The sequence below is a fragment of the Rhinolophus sinicus genome, linkage group LG11, assembly GCF_036562045.2.
Source record: "Rhinolophus sinicus isolate RSC01 linkage group LG11, ASM3656204v1, whole genome shotgun sequence".
In the NCBI taxonomy this organism is placed as follows: domain Eukaryota; kingdom Metazoa; phylum Chordata; class Mammalia; order Chiroptera; family Rhinolophidae; genus Rhinolophus; species Rhinolophus sinicus.
Window position 1 is genome coordinate 66,206,032 of NC_133760.1, and position 21,558 is coordinate 66,227,589.

Sequence of the window (21,558 nt, forward strand, 5' to 3'; positions counted from 1 at the left end):
GTTCTTGTACAAGTTGGATGGAAAGGGGAAACTTGTTCTTATTTCATCCTGCTTTTTTTCCCTGTCTGTGATTTGTAGTAAAACCCTGTATTCTGTAGCCTGCAGGGGCCAATTCACAGGTACCCACAATCCTTTTCTTTTACAGCAACAACAAACGGCTGGCCCTTGCAAATGAAAGTCTTGCTTTCTGCTTCAGACCCATTCAGTTCTCCCGTTGCCTTCTTGCTTCTTGGGGGTATCTGCCTTTCTCTAGAGTATGGCAATTAGACCTACTATTATTGCTTCCGATGGTGGGGGAAGGCAGACGGTACAAGGAAGCTTGAGTATGATGGAAGACAGCTCATCTGCATTTCAAAATATTACCCCTTCCTCTCCCTTAGATAAAGTTCTCATTCAGCACATGGCCTGAACTAACTGCTCAGTGCATGACAGCCATGATGACGATGGTGAAGAGGAGGAGAAAGATTCCTTCTCCCTGGATGTGTGGTGCTTTGCTGGCTTGGCTCTGACTGGCTCTGACTCTGCTCCCAAGACCAGCAGAGCCTATGAGCGCGCCCAGGAAGAACAGGTCACAAACCAGCGAACTGTTCGCTTTCATTGATGGGATGAGTGGGATCTTCTGAGCGGGGGGCCCTCTGAAATGTGCCCCTGCACCCAACCCAGCAGGGGAAGTGAAGCAGGAAGAAGAGGAGGCTGATCTCTATGCTAACCTTTCCCTCAAAATGCCAGAAACGCCACCATTCCTTTAGGTCAAACATTGTCCCCTTGGGTCAAAAAATGTAAATACCACCAAGGGGACGATGCGTATATTGGTAGCTTCCAGGGGGTGTTACATGTTCTGGGCCCCGAGAACTCCACAAGAGGAGAAAAGGTAAGTCCTGTTGGCCCTTCATCCTCCTAAATACCTGGAGAGTGAAGTTAAGCTGCCCTGTCCCCTCCTCAGTGCTGAGCCCAAGGGGCCAGTGCAAAAGACCACCAAGCCTGTTCAAACTTGCTTTTATTGTCTAAGGCAAGGGTGTAGGGGGTAGGGTACATAATTTGGGGTTTAGGAGGAGCCCCAGGCCTTGGGGAAGAGGACGAACCCTCCTGCTCTGCCCTTGGCCGTGTTGCTAATAGGGGTGATTCAGGGTGTGCTTCATGATGGTCTGAATGGCCATCCACATCTCCTGGGCCGTGGGGATGATCTCTGTGGCCGGCAGCAGGAAGCCATAGCGCCCGGTGTCCCGGAGCTCGAAGCTGAAGGCATACTTGATGCCGCTGTCATAGGCCCAGTCGACGGTGATCCCGCTGGCCACATCTGGGGACCAAAAGGGAAAGAAACGCCCCCCAAAGGAAGACCAGGTTGTGGCCACAAGGTACGGAGGTATCCTGAGTGGAAAGTGGGCCCTGGAGGCCAAACCCCATCCACCCCAGAACAGGCGAAGCTTCCTGACCCAGGACTCAACCTGGGCCCACCCAGCCCATTTTCTGCCCCGGCAAAAAGAAAGCTCTTTGAGGCCACCAGACTTAGGACCTTCCCCTTCCAGGAACATCCCAATAAGCCAGGCATTGGGAGCTGTGCATTAACTGATGCTGCAAAGAAACAGCTCCCTATTTCTGGGTACCACCATTCACCCTTGTATCCAAGCGTGCAAATCAGCTCTGGGCCAGCCCAGCTAGATCTATGGCACTGCCCTGTGGCCAATCAGGCCTGCCAGTCAACAAAGAGCCTGCACGTGCCCCACCCCAGGTGGACGTGTTGCCTGAAGCAGCAGCCAGGGGAAGGGACTCACTCACAGAGGGTGGTGCTGACGCTGCCATAAATGTACTTGATCCCATGGACCTTGTACAGGGCTTGCACTGCGTCCTTGGCGAGGTTGTACTGCAAGATGACATCCAGAGGATGAGAGGCCAGGGCTCCCCACACCCCACACCCTCACCGGCTGCTAAGGGCAGGAAGGTAGGTGTCCTGGAAGTTGAACGTGTAAATGGTTCTCATGAGAAGGAATCACAGCACCTCCAGCTTTGAACAGGATCACAGGTGAAAACAAGCTCCCCCTCCTCCCTACCATGGGGTTGATTGGTCCACATCCTTGTTTCTGAGTGAGGGCCTGAACCCTCGGGGAGTCTACTGGGTGCCTCCCCCAACCTCTAAGCAGCCAATCTCACCAACTCCTCCTGGTTTGAAACAGGCTCCAACAAGTGGCCATAAGGGTACATGAGCATCTGAGAGTAGCTATGGATGGAGATCAGAGCCTTGATGTTCCCATGGGCCGTGATGAAGTCCACAATGGCAGCCACCTCTGGCTCTGAGTGAGGATAAGGCCCCCGGTAAGTCTCTGAGCAGGGATTGTCGTTAGAACCATTTCCTGGAAGTAAAAGAAAAAAACACCCAAAGGGTTTGAATTCCTAGGCTTGGGAAAGACGGTGCTCACAAAATATCCATGTATTCCTTTACATTTCCCAGCCTCCGTTGCAGTTTGGTTGAGACCATGTGACTACTTCTGACCAATGAGAATGTGAGCAGTAATGGTATGTCACCTCTAGTTCAAGGCTGTTAAGAGCAAGCATGACTTCTCCACACTCTCTTCTGTCTGTGTGGTTGGAAGCAAAAAACTCTAGATGGAGGAAGCTACCATAGAGTTAGTCACCATTGGAAGAGAACTGCCAAGGACGGTCCCCTACCCACATTGGACTTCAGGTGCATGAAAAACAAACGTGTGTTGTGTTTAACCACTGAGATTTGGAGGAATATTTGTTACTGCTGCCTACCCTAGCTAATAATATCAGAAGGTTGTAGCCACACTACAACTCAACAACTCTGTGGCCCTGTAGGGAGCTCACTTGGCTTGTCCTTTGGTTGAGTCCTGACTGTGGTTCCATTAGAAAGGCGGGCCTGCCTCAGCAGTTGTCCCAGAATTATCTAGGTCTCCAACCCGAGCTTCCCCTATGAGCAGCAACTCCTTCAAGCTGACCCTTCTCTGCTGACCCTTCACCGCCCTGGGGAAGGCTTGGAGCAGTTGAATGCACAGACTTGGTGTCTACTCAAGCTTTGCCACAACCACTGCCCCAGAAGCATCATGGACCTGGGGGCCAGGAAAAAGAGACTAGATCCCCATAGTTGCCCAAGGCTGGTCTGGGAACCACAGATGCAATGAGCCTTTGAAAATTCTTCTTGGGGACCTGATTTGGGGGAGAGGGCAAAGAAAAACTGTTTCTATTTTTGTTCACAAATTTAATTTGTTCCCATCTCCTAGATTCTTTGCTCCCCATCTCTTTTATCCCCTTTCCCTCCTATTCTGCTTTCCTCCCCTCCTGAAGGGCCATGGCAGGGGGGACTGGGCTGGGCTGGTAAGATTTGTGGGTTAAGGACACATTTGGAAAGAGCCATCCCAGTTCTTCCTCTTGATCCTCCTCCCCCCAAAAAATGCCTGCACACAAGCCTGGTCCAGGGGCCAGGGATTGCCCCAACTTCTGAAGCCTCCTGAGGAAGCCAGAGCACCTCTATCGACCCCCAGGGCAGTGGGCTGGCGGGAGAGCTGAGCGACTGGCCCAAGGACCAGTTTAGATGCTGCTCGAGGACTGTGGCAAACTGGCTCCTCCTCAAGGGTGCAGGTGAGGGCGGCGTGGGTGGGAGGGATGATGTACAGATTACTCATTACGCAGCAATTAAATTAAAGCAATAATAAAACCATAAACAAAATCTTCCTGCCTGAGTCACCAACCCAGACACACGCTATTTCTAGCCAGAGGCAATTCTGTCACCCGGGAGTACATATCCTCTTAGTCTGCAGGTCCTCACCTGGGGTAGGGACCCTGGTTAGAAGGGGATGTGCCTGCAGGGCGGTGTGGGGGGGGTGGCGTGGGGGGGTGAGGTGCAGCCCGAGTCTGGAGGCAGCCCAGCTAACAGTGGCCCTGATTGTTGTGTCTGCCGGGAGCTGCTGCACCTGCTACACTTGATGAATGACAAATAGCAACAGATGAGCTGAGCGGGGGAGGCTGAAAGCTTTGTCTGCGTTTGCAGCCCACGCATGGAAAGCAGTTCCCCTGCCAACGACCAGGTGGCTTTGCCCAAATATGGAGAAACACTTCAGGCCATTAGTTCTGGTTTGAGCTAAGCAGAATAAACTAATCTTCCCCTGACCAAATGGGAATTAGCTGCCTGCCTCTCTCTGACTTCACCAAGTCCTCTGAGCCTGCCTGTTTCACAACTACCTGCTAATGGATTCATTAGCTATTTATTTTTTCTTCTCTAAAAATGTAATTTGTAGCAAGGGGAAATCTCTGGAAGGACATGGTAAATTATTAAAAGCAGTAATCTTTGGGTAGTGGGATTATGGGAGCTTTTTGTCCCCTCTGGGCTTTTTTTTTTTTTTTTCCATATATATACTTTTTTTTTTTTTCACATTGTGTATATACTGATTTTTTTTCCTGTGGTGAAACCACAAAAGTTATTTTCTTTAAGAGGTGATTTATCTTTCTACTAGTCAGTCCATCTCAGCGTCTGCAGGTACTCATTTCGGCCTGTCTGGATGACCTCTTAGGACAAGTGTTTGGTCATTTAGAGGTGGAAATGCCTAATTTTACATGGCTGTGTTCCCTTACACAAGCAGTTACACACAGAGACCCAGAATCTTGAGAAACCCCCACACTCTGGGTTGGCGGGGGGTGCAGGGAGAGCTTTCTAGATGCTTCAGAGCTGTCCTTATTTTTCAATGAGAAAAGAGTCAAAGAAGTCAGATTTTCGAAGTGAGGGGCATCCAGCTCTGGAATGTTCTATGTCGTTGGTTTAGCCACCCATCTGTGAATCGACTTTTCAGCAGCAATGGCACTGTCATCTGTGGTGCCAAACCCTGATCCCCCAGTATAGTGTGGGTGGCACAGCTGGGGGCGGGAGGCTGTGCCCACGCAACCCTCCACTCTGGACACTGTCCTAGGTAGACCCAGCATCCTACCCATCACACTGCTGCCTCCCCAGGTCCACATACTCATCTCTGGGCTTTCTGGAGGCCTCAGTTTCCTCATCTAATCCCCATGCCCCTGACATGGTAAAGGAGAGAATCAGGAAGAACACCAAGGAACTTGGGGGGGAAGCTGCCCTCTCCTCCCTGGAATCACACAGCCCATCAGTCCAGGGTTTCAAAGGCATCAGGTCAAAACTGAAAACCAGGGTGAAGTCAGTGTTGATAAGGTTTGGCTTATTCTAGATTTGAACTATTGTCCTGGCCTCCCCAGAGGGCAAACTTCAGGTCACAACTCTCAGGAAGGGAGTTGGGAGGCATTTCGCTGTGGCATGCTCCCGTTAAGGAAGGACGGGAGGCATTGGAGGAGCACCATGATGTCTGGGTCTTCAACAAACGGCAAGGCCCCCTTGTGCCTCCTTAAGCCCTTCTCTGCCATAGTTAGTGAGCCCCCATGCAGGATGCGTATACATGTCACACACAGGGGTAACCTCTCCCCATACCCCATGGCCAGTCCTAGGCACATGCTTGCCTGTCCCTGGCCATGAGTCACTTGCATGAGCCAACTATGACGTTGCCTCCCAAGTCAGGAGTCAAGATAATCTGTGCGGAGACATGCCAAGGACCACGTCCTCCTGCAGCCCTGCCCCCAGGCCCAGAGGGCCATACCTCCAAAGCCTGACCTCCAGTTCCGGTTAAGATCCACACCAATGCAGAAGACTCCGGGTCTGTTGCACTTGTTCTTCCGCCACAAGCGATTCTGAGACAGCCCAGGGCAGATAACGTCATTCATGGGGGCCCATTCTCAGGGGTGGGAGACCCTGACATCCTGGCCTAGGAAGGGGGGAGTCTGGTGGGACAGGGAGGAGCAAAGGGAAGGAATGGCTAGGGCAGGATGGGATGGGCATGCAACTGGGCCAAGACTACAGATCAGATTCTTTGTGGTTAAAGCCGGGGTGTGGGCAGAGGCCTGAGCACAGGCTGCCAACAGTGTGGCTTTCCCTGGGCAGCAGGAGTGAGGTCAGAGGGCACGAGCCACAGCTACAGTACCGAGCAGCCCACCTGCCCCAGTGAGACCCCGTGAAAGGATCCCCTGAAGAGCCAGCCCCCAGGGAACCTCAGCCCAGCTTCCTGAAGCCAAAACAACCTTTGCTCTCTCCTCCCCAAGCTGACCCGACCCCTCCTTCCCAGATGCCCTCACCATGCTGTGGGTAAAAGCAAACCCATCGGGGTTGGAGACAATCTCCACGAAGATGTCCATGGACTTCAGTATGTTGGTCAGGATGCGGTCTTTGCCATATTCATTGACAATCTGCAGGAAAGGACAGAGTGGGCACAGGGGGAGGCATGGGAGGCTGTGATGGGCTCTCATACAAGGTAGAGCAGGACATTTGCACAGCCAGGGACCACAGGCCGGTGTGGCATCAGGCCATCTGATCCATCCTTCAGGCAGAACCAAAGGCTTGGAGTTTACACAACCAGAAGGCAGGGGATAGGTGTGGGCTCTGTGCTGCCAAAGGCCAGCTGGCAGCTGTTCCTAAGGGCAGGAGGGTCGAGTGCACCCTGAGTTTAAAAAAACCAAGTATAATATTTCAAGTGGAGGTGCCCTTAAATAGTTGAGCAGCCGTGGCCCTTTGCCCCAGCCCCCACCACCCATGCTGACCTTCTTGGCAGTCCAGATGCCGGTGGCATGGGTAATCCACTCCCGGGAGTGAATTCCAGTGTCCATCCAGATGGCCGGGCGCTGAGAACCTCCAGTGCTGAACTGGGAAAAAGCACCAGCCCCAAGCACATGTGAACAAAGACACCTACAGGGTGTCCCTAGGCTGCCTGCTAGGAGGCCTTGGATGTGTCCTCACTGCCTGGCGGGGGGCTGTAGGTGCAGGTACCTGCACGTGAGCCCCTGAAGTGCACAGGTGTGGGGGCCCTGGCAATGGAGTGGTACCCCTGGAAAGCAAAGTGATCCAGCCAGAAGCACAGAACTTCCCAGCTTTGAAAGTAGCTTAGAAATGTGGAGTGCTTCTCAAACTTTAAAGGGTGCGAGAATCAGTCCCCCAGGGATCTTACTAAAATGCAGATTCTGACTCAGTAGGTCTGGGGAGGGGTCTGAGGCTGGGCATTTCAACCAAGCTCGTGGGGAAGCTGCTGCTGAGCGTGCACGGACCACACGGAGTAGCCAGGTCTCAGACATATTAAAGAGAGAACACAGCCCCTGGGGAAAATCGAAGCAAGGACAGGCGAAGTCAGGGCCCAAGTTCTGAGACCACTTGACCCTTCAGAAGAGTTCCCCAGGGCATTGCAGAGAGCAGCAGCGCCTGTCTTCTCTGGGCTGGACATTAAGTGCCCTGCGTGGTACACGCTCCTACATGCCCTTCAGGACACTTCCTAAGAATTGTTTTCTGGTGGGCTCGACATTCTTCTCTACCCTGCCTCCTCCGTGACCAAGGGCACGAATTTGCCAATTTGCTCCAACTCTGTTTCCAGTGGCCCCTGTGAAGGGCTGGGAGGTCTCCCCATAGACCCAGGCCTATCTTTGGGGCTGCCTGAGCCAGATGACCTCAGTTATTTGTAAATGAGGCCTCTATGTACCCCATTTAACCGATAAAGCGACTGAGAAAACAGGAAGAATGCTGACTCACCCATACTCACACCCCAAGTCCAGGGTGACAACTGCCACTCTGCCATTCCATCTTCTTAGCAACCCTCCCACCTACTTCCTGACCCAGCACATGCCATGTTAGTGCACTGTCACCTGTCCATACCTACAAGGGTGGGTCCCTGAATACCACAAACCCAAAGCTTATGGGTCACCTCAGGACAGAAATATACACAAACTCCCTCCCAGCCATGACCCCACATGAGCTCAATCTTATGTCAGACGCTCTCGCTGGAGAGTTTAGTGGTCAACAGTGCTAGCTTTTACCTTTAGGACAAGAATGGACCGATTTTCAAAGCTGTGGCCAATCTGAATTTTTGAGACAATATCCGAATGCTCAGTTACCAAGTTGTCCATCCAGCTATATATCTGAAAGGAACGAAGTTTACTAGACAGGCAGTTAAGCAAGGAGGAGGTGAACCCCAGGGTATCTCCAAATATTCTCCTTCCCCCATCCCATCCTTCTTAATGCTTTCCCACCTCGCTTGAGTATCTGAAAGAACCCAGATCAAAAGTGCAAGATGCCCTCCAGGCCTAAAGCAACGAGCTGTGGTTGGCGTGGATTCCCAGGCCTCACGCCACAGTGCAGGGCTAAGCCTTTGCCTGGAAGAACAGCATGTGCTGAGCCTACCCAGTGCCTAGATCAGCCTGCAAGACTCTCTCTGGTTGGATGTTCCTCTTGCTTCCGTTCTCTTGGCCCATTCAATCCACTTGACAGGCCTCAGACCTCACAGTGTTGTTTTTGGTCTTCTCTCCCCTTTTAGATTCTAAGCCACTTGAAGGCAGTGTTATTTATCTCTGACATCAATAAATACTGGCAGGTTAATTCATTCTCTTATTTTTTCAGTACATAGCACTGAATTAACAAATATATAAAAGAAAATGGTTTCCCTATCATAAGCCTTATGACATGAGAAGAGTGAAGATGATAATGACAGAGTGGACTCTACCAATAATGTCACATCCTTTACATGGAAACGGGGCCTGTCCTTGCGTTTCATTCTGAACTGGGCATCTCTAAGTTCTCCTTGCATATTTCCCTTTATAAACAACTCACAGGATGTCATGTCTGCCCTACCTGGCTGCAACAGTGATGATGAATTTTGTCCAACTGAAGGTCATTCTGTTTTTTCTACAAAATGGCCATCTAATGTCCCTGGTTACCTGCCCCTTCTACATTCCAGTACATACAGCTGGGGCCACTTACCCCCAGGAATGGTCATGGAGAGGTCAAGACCCCTGGATCCCTAGCCAGTGTGTTGGATATGAGATGCCTCTACCAGCTTCGTTCTGGCCACTGATGGATCCCTGCCTTTGTGTTCTGCCTGTAGCCCCATTTCATCACTCTGGTCCCGTACCTGCCATGGGCTGTACTGTTGAGCCACGGTCCCGTCTATCTGAATCCTGGCTTCTGGACCTCTGAAGCTGACGGTCAACCTAACAGACCTTCCCCCAATGTCTGCTCTGTACTCCCCACGTGTCAGTTCACGATCTCCCATAGAACCCAGAGTCCTTCCCTAGTCTGCACCTGCGTCTGGAGACCCTGAGGGCCCAAAGGGACAACAGAGACCACGCAGACCCACCTCCTCCAGGGTGTGGTAAGAGGAGTAACTGAAGCTACTTGTGCTGCGCTCCAGCCGGCGGGACTTCGCCATGGCTTCTCTCTCCTGATCCAGCAGCACCTAAGGGACAGGAGCGCACGTCGGAAGGAGAGAAGAGGGCTGGGCCAGGCCTGCCTCTTCCAAGCCCTGTGTGCACAAAGACGGCACGAACACAGGAGAACGAGCTACCAGGAGCCCGAGCTTCTCAAGAGGAGGAGATGCCGGGTTTCTGGGTGATTCTTCAGCTTGAGAAGCTAGCATTCATGCCATTTGCCAAATAAGCATAGGGCAGGGAGTCTGGAGAGCTGTGTTCTAAGTCTGCCACTGCCACTAACGTGCTGTGGAAACTTGGCCTTTGTTTCCTCGGCTTGAAAACTAAGCCAGCAGGACCTACCTGCCTTGCCCATCTCACAGGATAAAATGTAGTAATGGATTATGAAAGTGTTTCGGAAAAAGTGCTCATGGTCTACTGTCAACGTTGCTTTTGCCACTCGAGACACTCTGTTGAGTCAAGGCCCACAATGAGTCATGAATACTGACCAACCCCTGCCCGGGAGAACAGAGGGCGCCCAGACCCACCACATCTACCCTCCCCCCTGGAAGTGGCCTGGACAATTGTGTCCAAGCCACTTGGAAAGTCAGTCCAAATCATTCGGATTAAAGTGCCAACAGACATTCACTCACCATCTTAACTGCCCTTTAAGCACAAACATGGGTGAGCCAAAAGCAATGTCCCTGGGTGTCAATTTAGATTTGGCACTTACTCCTCACGTGGTACTTCCCGCTGATGGTAGAGAGGGCAGGATAGGGTCTGGGTTGGGTTGAGCTCCCACATCATCCTGGGACATTTTTCCCATCTTGGGACTCAGTGAGGTGGGCAGGTACCCTTCACCCTAAGCTCATATACACTTCCAATGAGCATCCAGGGCACTGACTATGCAGCATGGGGTGTACCTGGGCCCCTCTGCCACAAAAGGGTGCTGAGAAAACAGAAGACCCAAACCCCAAGTTGCCCTGGTTTGCAGCTCTCTGAGTCACAAGTCAGTCTTTGATGATGCCTTGCTTCAGGCCAGAGCCTTTTAATTTCCCAGGCATCTTTCTCTTCATTATGTCATTTGATCTGATCAGATGACCAGATGACAGGGCAGGAATTAACCATTCATGTTTTAGAGATTAGCAGATTAGAGAGGTGAAGGGACTTAATGGCAAAGTTAAGAAGGGACAGAGTTGAGATAAGAACCCAGATATCTTCGTGCTTAGCCTTGGGTTTCTTGAGGCTAGCTAGCTAGCTATTAAAATGAACAGGAATAACAAACAGACGTGTGTGCGCGTGTGTGTGTACACACACACAGAGAGCAAACAAATGTTCAAAATGTTAACAGGTGAAAAGTCCATTTTACTATTTTCGCAATTAAATAGTGTTTTAAAATAATGGAAGAACAATACCCTAAGGACAGAACAAGACACTAAAATGCCAAAAACATACCAAAATGCTAGCAATGCCTGTTAGGATCGAAGGATTACGATTTTAAACAATTGCTTTCTTTTCTCTGTTTCTACATTTTGGCAATGTCTTTCTACTGCTTCAGTAAGTAAAGTCTTCCAAATGAATAAATAATGCTAAAACTAAAACAAAAAGCCCTGGTGGCTAAAATACAGACGCAGCCATGGAGTCTTCAGTCCTGGGCCGGAAGTGAGCCCCTCCCCACCCCCATCTGCTGCAGACCAGGCAGCACACTCACCAGCTTGCTCAAGTTCACAGATTTAAAAATAGGACTGGCAATCCATGTTTGGGGCTCATTTCATTCTATTTGATTTTAATTTTTGAGCGCCGACTACACGCTAGGCAATTGTACCTGCAATGTTTTCTGGCTGAACTGGCTGGGCTGGGCTGTCCCACTGGACAGCACTGGGGTTGCTGGTTGATTTAGAGATGGCTGGGGGAGGCTTGATCCTTGCCGGCACAAAGCACCACCCTGGGAAGCTCTCACAAGAATGAAATTAAAGGGTCCATATGGCTAACTTCCTGGGGCGGGTGGGTGAAGGTGCAGAACAGGCAGGAGAAAGGAAGAAGAAGGGGAGAAGGCCCGGCTCTTCCCACACAGCCCAGGGACACCGCCAAGAAGCCAGCTCTCATAAGGCTGTCCTTTGCTCCACACAACAGCTTGGAGGCAAATGGGAAATCAGCACCACACTGCAAATATCTTTCCAAACACCCTCACAGGCTTGTGAATGGATATGACACTGGCTTACAGATTGGGAATGCTCAGCTCTCACAGCTGGGCCCTAACTCCAGGAACATTAATCTACCCTGGCCTGAAAAAGACACAGATGTTTGCTCCCTTCACAGGTCTGAAGGAAGGGGGTGGGAGAACTAAGAATGCAGTCTTGTCACAGGCTGAAGAATGCCTAATTACAGCCCTGTCAGGCTTCTCAGAGAGGAAAAAAAAGAAAACCCTCAGAAGTAAGCCATTTGCCTCTCTGGAAGCCATAACCTGACAGGAAAGCAATACCTGGGTGTAAATTAATTTATGACAGGGGTAAGGAAGGATGGGGGCATTAAGCAAAGAATAGCACCTCCAGGAAGGGGGAAGGGAAGAGACCGAGGGCCCCAAAAGGAGAAGTTGACACCTGAAGGGAATTGACACTGGGCAGCTGAACTCCAACCACAGACATAAAATGGACACAGCTCATAGGAACTGTGACAGAGCATATCTCCTGAGCCCCACTCACATCTCCTCGTATATCCCTGGCCTTCTTTTCCGGGCCCAATGTTTGCAACTATATGGCAGTTGCACGGCTGGTGGCAACTCTAGTCCATGCCTACAGGGGGGTTGGGAGGTAGCTGCAGATCTGGGGGTGTTAGAATGAACCCCGTGAGATGTCAAGGCTGACCTGCGGCTTCACTGCCCAAAAGGCGAAATCAAAACACCACACAAATAACAATGACAACCTCTGAGGAGGCAGATGGCACAAGAGCAGAGAGTGTCAGGCCTAGAGCCAGACTGTGTCTGATGAAATCCTGACACTGTCACTAACTTGGGCAAATTACTCATGTCTCTGTGCCTCAGTTTACTAAATTACTCATTTCTCTGTGTCTTGGGGATCGTGTCATCACATACTTGAGCACATACTTCAAAGTGTTCTCGTGTGGCTGAGAAGGGTTAATACACGTAAAATGCTTGGAATGACATGTAAAATGCTAAGCACGTCGCCTGGCATATAGTGAATACTAGCTATGATGATGATGATGATGATGGTGACAGTGGCAGTGAGAGGGCAACAATAGTCATGCCTGGGGTGACTCCAGGACTCTGGGATGGAACAATCATGGGAAGGCATGACCAGGCCGTCTGGATTCCTCCAGAGGGAAGTGGTGTGTATAGGACTTGGGATGGCAGAGTGCCCTCACTGATGGTCACTTGGTGAGTCAGTCAGCACCTGCTCTTTCCAAGGACCAACAGAGGGGCCAGTCCTTCTTCTGTCCCTGCCCACTTGGTGCAGCCACACTCTGCCTCTCCCTCAGGGCCCTGTCCATGATGGCTTCCTCCTTCTCCTGCACTCATACCTACCTTTCCTCCTCTTCTCTAGAGCTGCCTCCCACCCCCACCCCAGCCAGACAAGCGTTTGTTGAGCACACACTGGCCACTAAGCACTTGGCAGCCAGCTAAACAAAACTGCCTGTCCTCATGGAGCTTACAGTCTGGTAGGGGAGACAAGAAACAACATAAGGAAATCACATAGGCTATTAGAAGGCGGTAAGTGCCAAGGAGAAAAGTGATGCAGCCCAAAGAGGAAGGGAATTGGGGGAGGAAGGAGAAGAGTACAATTTAAAATAAGGTGAAAAGGTGACATGTGAATAAGGTTTTGAAAGCAGTGAAGAAGCCACGCAGATATCTGCAGAAATAACATTCCCGTTATAAGGACCAGCACATGCAAAGGCCTGAGGTATGAATCTAGTCAAGGGCCCTGAAGCAGGAATGGGTTAGGCAAGTTTGAGGCACATCAAGGAGGTCCAAGCGTCTGAAGCAGAGTGAGCAAGGGGACACTAGTCAGTGACATGGGGTGGGACGTAGATCATGTAGAGCCTTATAGCCATTTGGAGGACTTTTGGCTTTTACTCCCAGAGAGTCGGGAAGTCATTGGTGGTTTTAAGCACAAGAATGACATAACCAGACTTGCATATTTTTAAAGGACCCTCTGGTTGCTATTTTGAGAGAAGGCAATTGGGAGGTAAGGGTGGAATCAAGGAGAGCAGTTAGAAAACTACTGGAATAATCCAGGTGGGGGCTGCTGGAGTTTTAGCCCAGGTGGTAACAGAGGATATGGTAAGATATAATTTTGGTTGGGATGTGCTGATGGGTTGGATGTGGGATGTGAGAAAGGAGTCAAAGGTGATGCTAGGTTTCTTGCCTGAGGGACCGGAAGAATGGCACGGCCATTTCCTGAGATGGGGAAGGCCAGGGAAGAAGTGGGACGGGGGTCCTGTGAGGTTTGAGATGCCCATTAGACACCTCGTAGGCAGTCAGGTATATGAGTCTGGAGTTCAGGTCGAATATATGAGTCGGGCTGGAGCTATAAATACGGGAGTATTCGGGGCATTGAAGGTATTCAACGCCATGATCCTGGATGAGGGGGCAGAGGAGAGGTCAAAGGACAGAGCTGAGAAACAGGAAAACAGCATGCAAAGGAGAAGCCAGTAAGATGGAATAGCCCAGAAGATTTCTAGGTTTGCTCTACAGGGAAGTGGAGAAATGGGGTGATAGCTGTAGGTGGGGGGAAGGGATCAAGAGAGGATTTTTTTTTAAGATGAGAGAAATAATTCTATATTTGTATGCTAATGGGAGTGATTCAGTAGAGAGGGGGAAAATTGGCGAAGCAATATTTACACTAAATTGTATTCTGCTCTAGCTGCTGGGAGCATGGGTGATTTTTGTTTTCTCCTTTGTGCTTTCCCCCTATTTTCCAAATTACCTAACATGAATATTTATTAATTTTGTAATCAGAAAAAAAAAACATTAAAATCCACAGAGCTGATTGCTCAAGTGAAGCTTTTCCACAGTGACTCATCCTAGGGAAAGCTGAAAAAAAAAAAGAAAAAGAAAAGAAAAAAAACCAAAGGGCTTAAAAGAACGAGGAGGTAAAGAAAAATGAAATGCAAATAGCGCTCACTCAGAACCTGATCATTTCTTGCCTGGCCCACTGCAATTTCCTCACCACCTTCCTGCCCGTCCGTTTCTCTGGCTCCCATCAACATGGTCAGGGTCACAGGGATTTTTCTTAAATGCAAATCTGATCAGTCGGACATGGCCCTTAGCTCCTCCGTGGTTTGGGGGATACAATCTCGCCCTCTTCACCAGGCAGAGGATGCCCTTTGTGATCTGGATTGTTCTCATCGCCAATCGGGGGCCCCCTTCCCCTCCCAGTCCCCCTCCTGGGCTCTTCAGCCACACCGTAATTACCCGCCTTTTCAGAGCGACTTGCCGGGCCTCTTGTCCTCGCTCCCATAGCAACCTGCTCCTCTCCATCAGTGCACTCATCCACTCCTTTGTCATCACTGATTTACTCCCTCTGCCCCCCGCCCCTATGACACGCCAGCTCCCCTGGATACAGGGACCGGATTTCTTATCTTTGCATTTCCAGCCCCTTGCCCAGCACACAGTAGGCATCTCTGTATCTGTGGGTAGAACGAATGAGCGAAGGAGCCTACCTCTTCTATCTCAAGCGTCCCTCTGATCATGGGGGTGGGGGGGCGGGGTGGGGGGGGCTTCACTCCTCAAAACTCTCCAGTGCCTCTGGCCAAAATGAAAGCCACATCAAGGCTTTTTACGCCCCTCAGCCTAGGGCTATGGAGCAAACACACCCTCTTCGTCCTTTCCTTCTCACATCCACTGATTCAACTAACATTTATGAAGCTCCAGCTAAGTGGCAGGTCCTATAGTAGGCGCAGGAGTATAAAGATGAATAAGGGACATGGTCCTGGACCTTGAGGGACTCAAAGGAAGGGGCTTTGGAGACAAAGACCAGCACATATTAATATGGGCCCTCCCTGGGCATGCTCTTCCGGAACTTGCCACTAGAGCAATTCAGCAGATAGTTGTTAAGGGCACACCACGCAGGTGACACTATGCCAAAAACAGGTTGAGAAGATCCAGAAGACAGGGAGAAATCAGGCCTATGCATCAATAGCTAAAACATAAGCCTGGAGCCAACAACCTGCACGGTGCAAAGCCCTTCCTCTCCTGTTAGCACCTCTGAGCTTTCCTCCTCCTGGACACCTTCCCCCATCATCACCACAAATCAACTCAATACAGCAGTCTCCCCCCTCCCGCCTCCCCCAGCTCCCTCTAAGCCAAAAATCTGATCTCAAGTCTGACAATCAAAGCTTGATGTGTTGCAGAAAGTGCGAGTTAATGAAAATCCTGCCCGGATGGGTTGGGACCCAGAGTCCGGGGCATTTTACGGAGAGGGAATAAAAAGCCCCCCCCCCACCTCCAGGGATTCCAAAAGTGGGGACCCCGGAAAAGGGCAGGCAGATGAGAATGAGGACTACTAGCTCCAGAGGAGCCAGTGAGGAGGCTTGGAGGGGCCTCGGGGGCCATTCCTGATGTGCGGAAATCAACAGAAACATTGTAGAGCCCTCTTCGTATCTGTTTGCCAAATGCTGCAGGGTTTCCAGGGGGGAGCGGGAGCAGGGAAATGCAAACTTCGAAATGCAGGCATGGGCTCCAATGAGAACTGAGTGCTATTCTTTTGATGTGGTGGCCTCTCTCGTCTGTGGGAGTTTCCCCATTTTTGTTTGTGGGGATTTAATTAGAGAAATAGCCCACCCCCACATGTTGAGCGGGAAACAGATGTGCCTGATGAGGATAAAGGTCTTTGAATGGACCTGAGTGCCCCAGCCCTGTGCTTGCATGGGAAAGGAATGCTGCCTAATGCGTTTATCCCTTGGCATGTGGTGTCAAGTGTGTGCGCTCCGGGAGACTCTGTTCCCACCCTCCCAGCCCTGAGAAGAGATTAGCTGTAGCACAACGAGGTCGGGAATGAATCTCTGAGGATACAATTCCACAGGTACACAGCAGCCATCGGCAGAGGGGTGCAGCAGGAGGCCTAACCAACGAGTGATGCTCCCCCAAAATATCGCTGAAGGAAGGAGGCTCCTTGCTATATCCTTGAAGACAGAACAATTGAAATAGGATTTCATAGTGTTCAGAAAAGACGCTGTAAGGAGCAGCAACAAGTGGGGGTGGGGAGATTGGGGTGCCCAGGATGAAGTCTCCCTTCGCCCTACCAAGGGGTGTTCCTCTGGGAGAATCCTGCCTGGGAGAGGTGCCTAGTAGGAGAGGCCTGTGGTGAAGGTGGGGGCAGGGGACAGGCAGGTCTGCAGCAGGGCTGCACTGGCTCCTCTGGAATGAAGAAATTCTCTGGTATTGGATAGCTGACACACAACAGGGAGAGCAGGGAGCTGTCAGAAATGCAAAGGGAGCCCTCCAGAGCTGCCTCCCCCACGGGGCCTGAAAAAAAAAAAGGCCGGAGCTATTTCCTGTCTCCGTTGTCCACTTTTAGCTCTGGATGTTTTTCCTCCATGTTGGGCCCCAACCAGAAAGGCATGTGGAAGGTGAGCCCCCAGCTGCAGGGCTGGGGACGGGGCCTCACCTGGATGTCCTTAATCATGATTCTGTAAGCAAGACCGTGAGCCTCCAGGTAAGCTTTGACATCTTTCAGTTCAGAGAAAGGAACTCTCATGTCCACGGGAAGGCTGGGTCTGGCGGGGCCACGCCAGAAGTCCACCTTGCTCACAAAAGAAAGAAAAATAGGCAGGTTTATCGTCGGTCCTTGCACACAGTCCTGGGGGCACCCTGGAGAACCAGGGGATCTTCTCTTATACAGATCAAAGGGCCCCAGTGCCACCGTGAAAACCCTAAGGCCCAGGAGAAAGACTGGCACACACAAACAAAATCCCCAAGTCACTGAGTTTCTGTCCCTAATTTCAAGCATCTTCATCTCACAGCCTCACTCAAACATTGCAACTTCGCTCAGATCCAAAGAGCCATAAACCGTTGCTAAAGGTGACAGATCAACATCTGGAACATTAACGGGGACAAAGAACCCTGGTCAGAAGAGAAAGATGTCACTGCCCCCAAACCTGGAGAGTCAGGAAAGGCCTAGCCTGGATCCCCAGGTCATCTGAACGCTACATCTGGTTTTCAACTTATAAAATGGAGAGAACTTTTATAAGGTGTGATGAGCCCTGGTTGATAGGGGCACTTGTACAAATCAGAACAAGGACTTTGGGCCACATCCAGATATATCTGGTTGTTTCAAAGGCCCTCAAACAAAACCCAATTATTAATAGTTGAAACAAAGGTTTTCCATTGTGGAATACTTGCAGAAGACAAATGTTCTCGGAAACAAATGTTCAGGCTGACAGGGACGAGCCCACATAAAACACAGGTTTGCCAAGCGAAGCCCTTTGAATTGACAAACAGATGTGCCCAGTCTGCGTGCTGCATGGCACCCTACCCAGAGACATATGTACCCCCTATGTGGCTTCAGGACATTCCGGCTGTTTTCAGAGCAGCCCCTGACAGAGTCTGCTCAGCAGCCCCCCAACCCAGGACACAGGGTAAAGCCAACGAGAGCCACCCAACCTTCTGGCCAAGTGTTCCCAACCTTTCCTGAAGAGGAGCCACAGTTGGTTTTTCCACAATGCTGTGATCTTTGGCAGAGCCATCGGTGGGCAGGTTTGGGTGGGGGGTAACAAGACAGGGAGCCAAAGGAGCAAACCATGAGAGGGAGGGAGGTGGGATCGTGTTCCAAGCCCCGAGAGATCCTCACCTTCTGGGGCTTCAGGCCCTCCAGGTCCCTGAGAAGTGAAAGCTGCTTCTCATTTTTAGCCAGGATTCGAAGAACCTGGTGTCTGGAAAGACACAGGGAGGGGCAGAAGGAGCTGCTGAGAGGGATTCCTTGGAAGGCTGTGCTGCTTGCAGGAGGCAGCATGGGGAGGAGACCCTGCCACAGGGACCTGGCACGATGGCTGGGAGGCACTTTGTCACCGGGAGGTGGAAGGACTCCCAAGCAGAAGAACTCGTAGCTCTGGAAAGCACTCAAGTCCTTCCGCCCAGGACCAGAATCCCTCCAGCCCCAAGGACAGACCACCCAGGAGACTAAATAAAACCTGTCAGTGCTACTGACGAACCAAATGTTCATCAGGGGAAGAAAGATGGGGAAGGAATGTGAGTGACGGAGGAGCATGCGAGAACAAGAGGAATGAAGGGGAGAAAGGCACAGACCTGGGGTGATAGGGACCAGTGGTGGCCCCAAGGACTCTTCATACATGGGTCCCAAGGCCAAGGTCTGTCCAAACCCCATGCCCCCACCTGCCTTCTCCCAAGAGCTTGAGGACATAGAAGGGAGATCAGCCTCACTCTGCCTTCCAGAAGCTGAGCTCCTTCCTGGGAATGAGAGATGGTGTAACTGAACATCCTGCAGTGTGACCTCTGGGGTCTGATGGCCGGGATGGCGTTGGCTCCCTCCAAGACCGGCTCTGAGACCGTCACAGTGAACCCACTCTCTAAGCTTGTGTCCCCTCTTCTCTACTATGGAGCTGCTACAGAATATCTACCCTATGGGACCTTTGGGACACTGAGAAATCATGTCCACAGGTGGCCTGGTGTATAATACTGGGGCTTGTTGTTGTTAGAAGGAAGAAAATGTCGTGTCAATCTATGGCAGTGTGCATAGTATTTTGGGGGTTACTAACTCCTTTCAGTATCTGAGGAAAGCTATGAATCCTTGCCCCAGAAAAAAGTACATATACAAAAAATTTTACATATGATTTCAGAGAATTCTTAGAGCCCTAACACTTACCACCGACCCCAGATGAAGATCTCTAGGTTTGGGGAAGGTGAGTCATACAGCTGTATGTCCTGTCCTGCCCTTGAGCACAAGAGTGGGGAGGTTATGGAGCTGGGAGTGGGTTCAGGATGGAAACGGAAGTCCTGACTCTGCTCCCTGATCAGGTCCCAGCAGGACAGTGACCTCCCCATTGGGACACCCCGATCCCCTAGCTCCCAACAGTCCTCCCTCTTTCTATGGAGCAGCACTCACCCTGTGAAATTCATTTGGCCCAAAGCTGCTGCCAGGATAAAGCTGCAGACCAGGAGCATCCGCCTGTCCACAGGGGACAGCCCAGGGCCCATGCCTCCTCCAGGGGCGCCCTGCATGCTTCTTCCTCCAGGAGAGCTTCAGGGGCTTTCCTCACCCACGGGCATGGCCCAGGTCTCAGGACAGCACAGCACCTAAAGGCCGGCAGGCCCAGCCTGAGAATGGGCTTGTTAGGCTCTCTCCAGGGAGACCCAGCCTGTGGCTCCCACACGCTGGGCTTTGGGAGAGCCAGGGTCACCCCTCCCCCACTTCTAGGCAAATCATCTTCTGGTCAGGGGAGAGGAAAGAGGGAAAGAGGAAGACAAAGCCCATAGCTTTCTGTCCTCCCTGGAGTTTTGCTGGGCCCGCTTCTTGTGAACACCAAATCCTGCATCTCCGGAGAAAGATGAGAGCAGCTAGAGGCCCAAGGAAACTACACTTTGCCTCCCTCCTCATTTAATTCTTTCCTTTTTGCCATCCTTCTCCTTCCCTATCTACTCACACTTTCCCTGGGGTAGGGGTGGGGGTTTAGAGAAAGAATTGGGTGCTCGCTTCCTCTCTAAAAGATCTGAGACCTAATCTCGCTAACTCTCAGTTTACCCATCAGTCAAATGGGGTTAATAACACCTCATCTCCCTACCTCACAAGGTTTGGGGGCGGGGGGGGGGTATTAGATGAGACAACTTTGGTAACTTGGCTCGGCAAAGCCTGCAAAGTGTAATGTATTATTATTTCAAAGGTGTTAACTCTTAGTCATAGCTGCACCTTAGGTCAGAACTCCAATTGTAATGGGAAGAAGGGGGAGAGAAAAGAATGGAGAGGGGAACAAAGGAAATAAATACGGTAGGAGAAGGCATTCAGTGAAAATTCCCTTTTCTCTAGCTTCAGGTGGTCACCATTATGCCAAGACAGGTAGTGCATTTTCTGCTGGACGGGAAGGTCCCTGCCGTCTTTATTATAGCTCTCAACAGACCCCAGAGTCAATTTCTTCGTCCTGCTAAAGCCCCACACACCCCTCTTTATGGTCTGGGAATAGTAAGACTACAGCAGAGACCAGCACACAAAGCAGTCATATTGGAAGGAGAAACTGAAAGCTGATGCCTGAATAGTAAATGATGAATCTGACAGACAATCCATGGGAGGTGGAGGAAAGGGAGAGATTAAATCCAACAAAGTTGAACAGCAGAGGATGTCAACAAAAGGCCACTTAGCTGTCACCGTCGTGGATTCTCGGAAGCCCCCCCGCCCCATCCATACCTTCCCAGAATGGCCAATTAACTGGCCGTGTGTGCAGAGAGGGGAGGTCTTTTATTACCAGGTTGCCCTGCTCCCACACCCCACCAGACCTACTCCATTATTTCGTGGTTCAGCTGTTCAGATATGCCAAACTCTCCTAGAACCCTGGCTGTGGGAACTCTCAGACAGAAACCTTAGCAAAGGGTTTAAGGACCTTCAAAAGAAGGCAAATACGCTTTCCACCCAAGTAACATTCAGCATTAGTAGAAATAGGAATAAAAGAATGTATTAGTAAATAATAGCGCAGAGATTTAAAAGAAAAAAAGTGGGGATGGTGCTCGTCACCAAAAGTACCCAGCATCTTCTTGTTCAAAAGCATCATTTTAAGTCACTAATAATAAGACAACTATCCCTGTGCTTGGTTTAGGGGTGGGGGAGAGAGAGAGAGAGAGAAAGCAAGAGCAAGAGAGAAAGAGAGAGGAGCAGTTAAGAATTCTCAAGAATTCTATTGCAGCACTTCTAATAGAACTTGCTATAATAATGGAAATGTTCTAGGTCTGCACTGTCCAATAGGATAGCCACTAGCCTTGAAATGCGGCTAGTGTGACTAAGGAACTGAAATTTTAATTTAGTTTAATTAAATAGCCACAGGTGGCTAATGGCTACCGTTTTCACAGCATAATTATATGTGAATTTATCAGCCTTAAAGCATTGCCTCCAACGGCTGGATCTGAAGCAGAGACACACAGCTATGCTTAATCTAATACCTAATATTGGCTTCCCCTTGAAATTAATGACTCATCTAGTGATTTATTCAATAAATGTCTACTGAATACCTACTATGTACCAGGCACTTGCTAAGGTCTGGGAATAAAACAGTGATACAGATCAAGCCCTTAGATTTCTTAATGGGGTAAGTAAACAATTTAAAGAACATATAAATAAGTGTAAAAATATAACTAGTGTGTGTGCTACAAGG

The 21,558-nt window shown here is 50.5% G+C and overlaps 1 protein-coding gene across 3 annotated transcripts; it reads right to left on the bottom strand.

The window, feature by feature from the left end:
• Positions 1–1,014: 1,014 nt before the first annotated feature.
• On the bottom strand, positions 1,015–19,423 carry CPA5 (carboxypeptidase A5). Of its 3 annotated transcripts, XM_019750061.2 has the most exons (11): positions 19,308–19,423; positions 18,036–18,117; positions 16,854–16,988; positions 9,180–9,278; positions 7,864–7,965; positions 6,604–6,705; positions 6,142–6,252; positions 5,610–5,700; positions 2,149–2,348; positions 1,777–1,861; positions 1,015–1,297 (listed from the first exon to the last, which is right to left on the bottom strand). In XM_019750061.2, exons 1-11 carry the CDS (start codon positions 19,421–19,423, stop codon positions 1,110–1,112), a joined length of 1,311 nt encoding a protein of 436 aa, XP_019605620.2. In that variant the 3' UTR covers positions 1,015–1,109. The 3 variants fall into 3 exon arrangements, with proteins under 3 accessions (XP_019605620.2, XP_019605629.2, XP_074172272.1); XM_019750070.2 differs by lacking the exon at positions 1,777–1,861; XM_074316171.1 differs by lacking the exons at positions 16,854–16,988; positions 18,036–18,117; positions 19,308–19,423 and adding an exon at positions 14,660–14,751.
• Between the last annotated feature and the right edge of the window lie 2,135 nt (positions 19,424–21,558).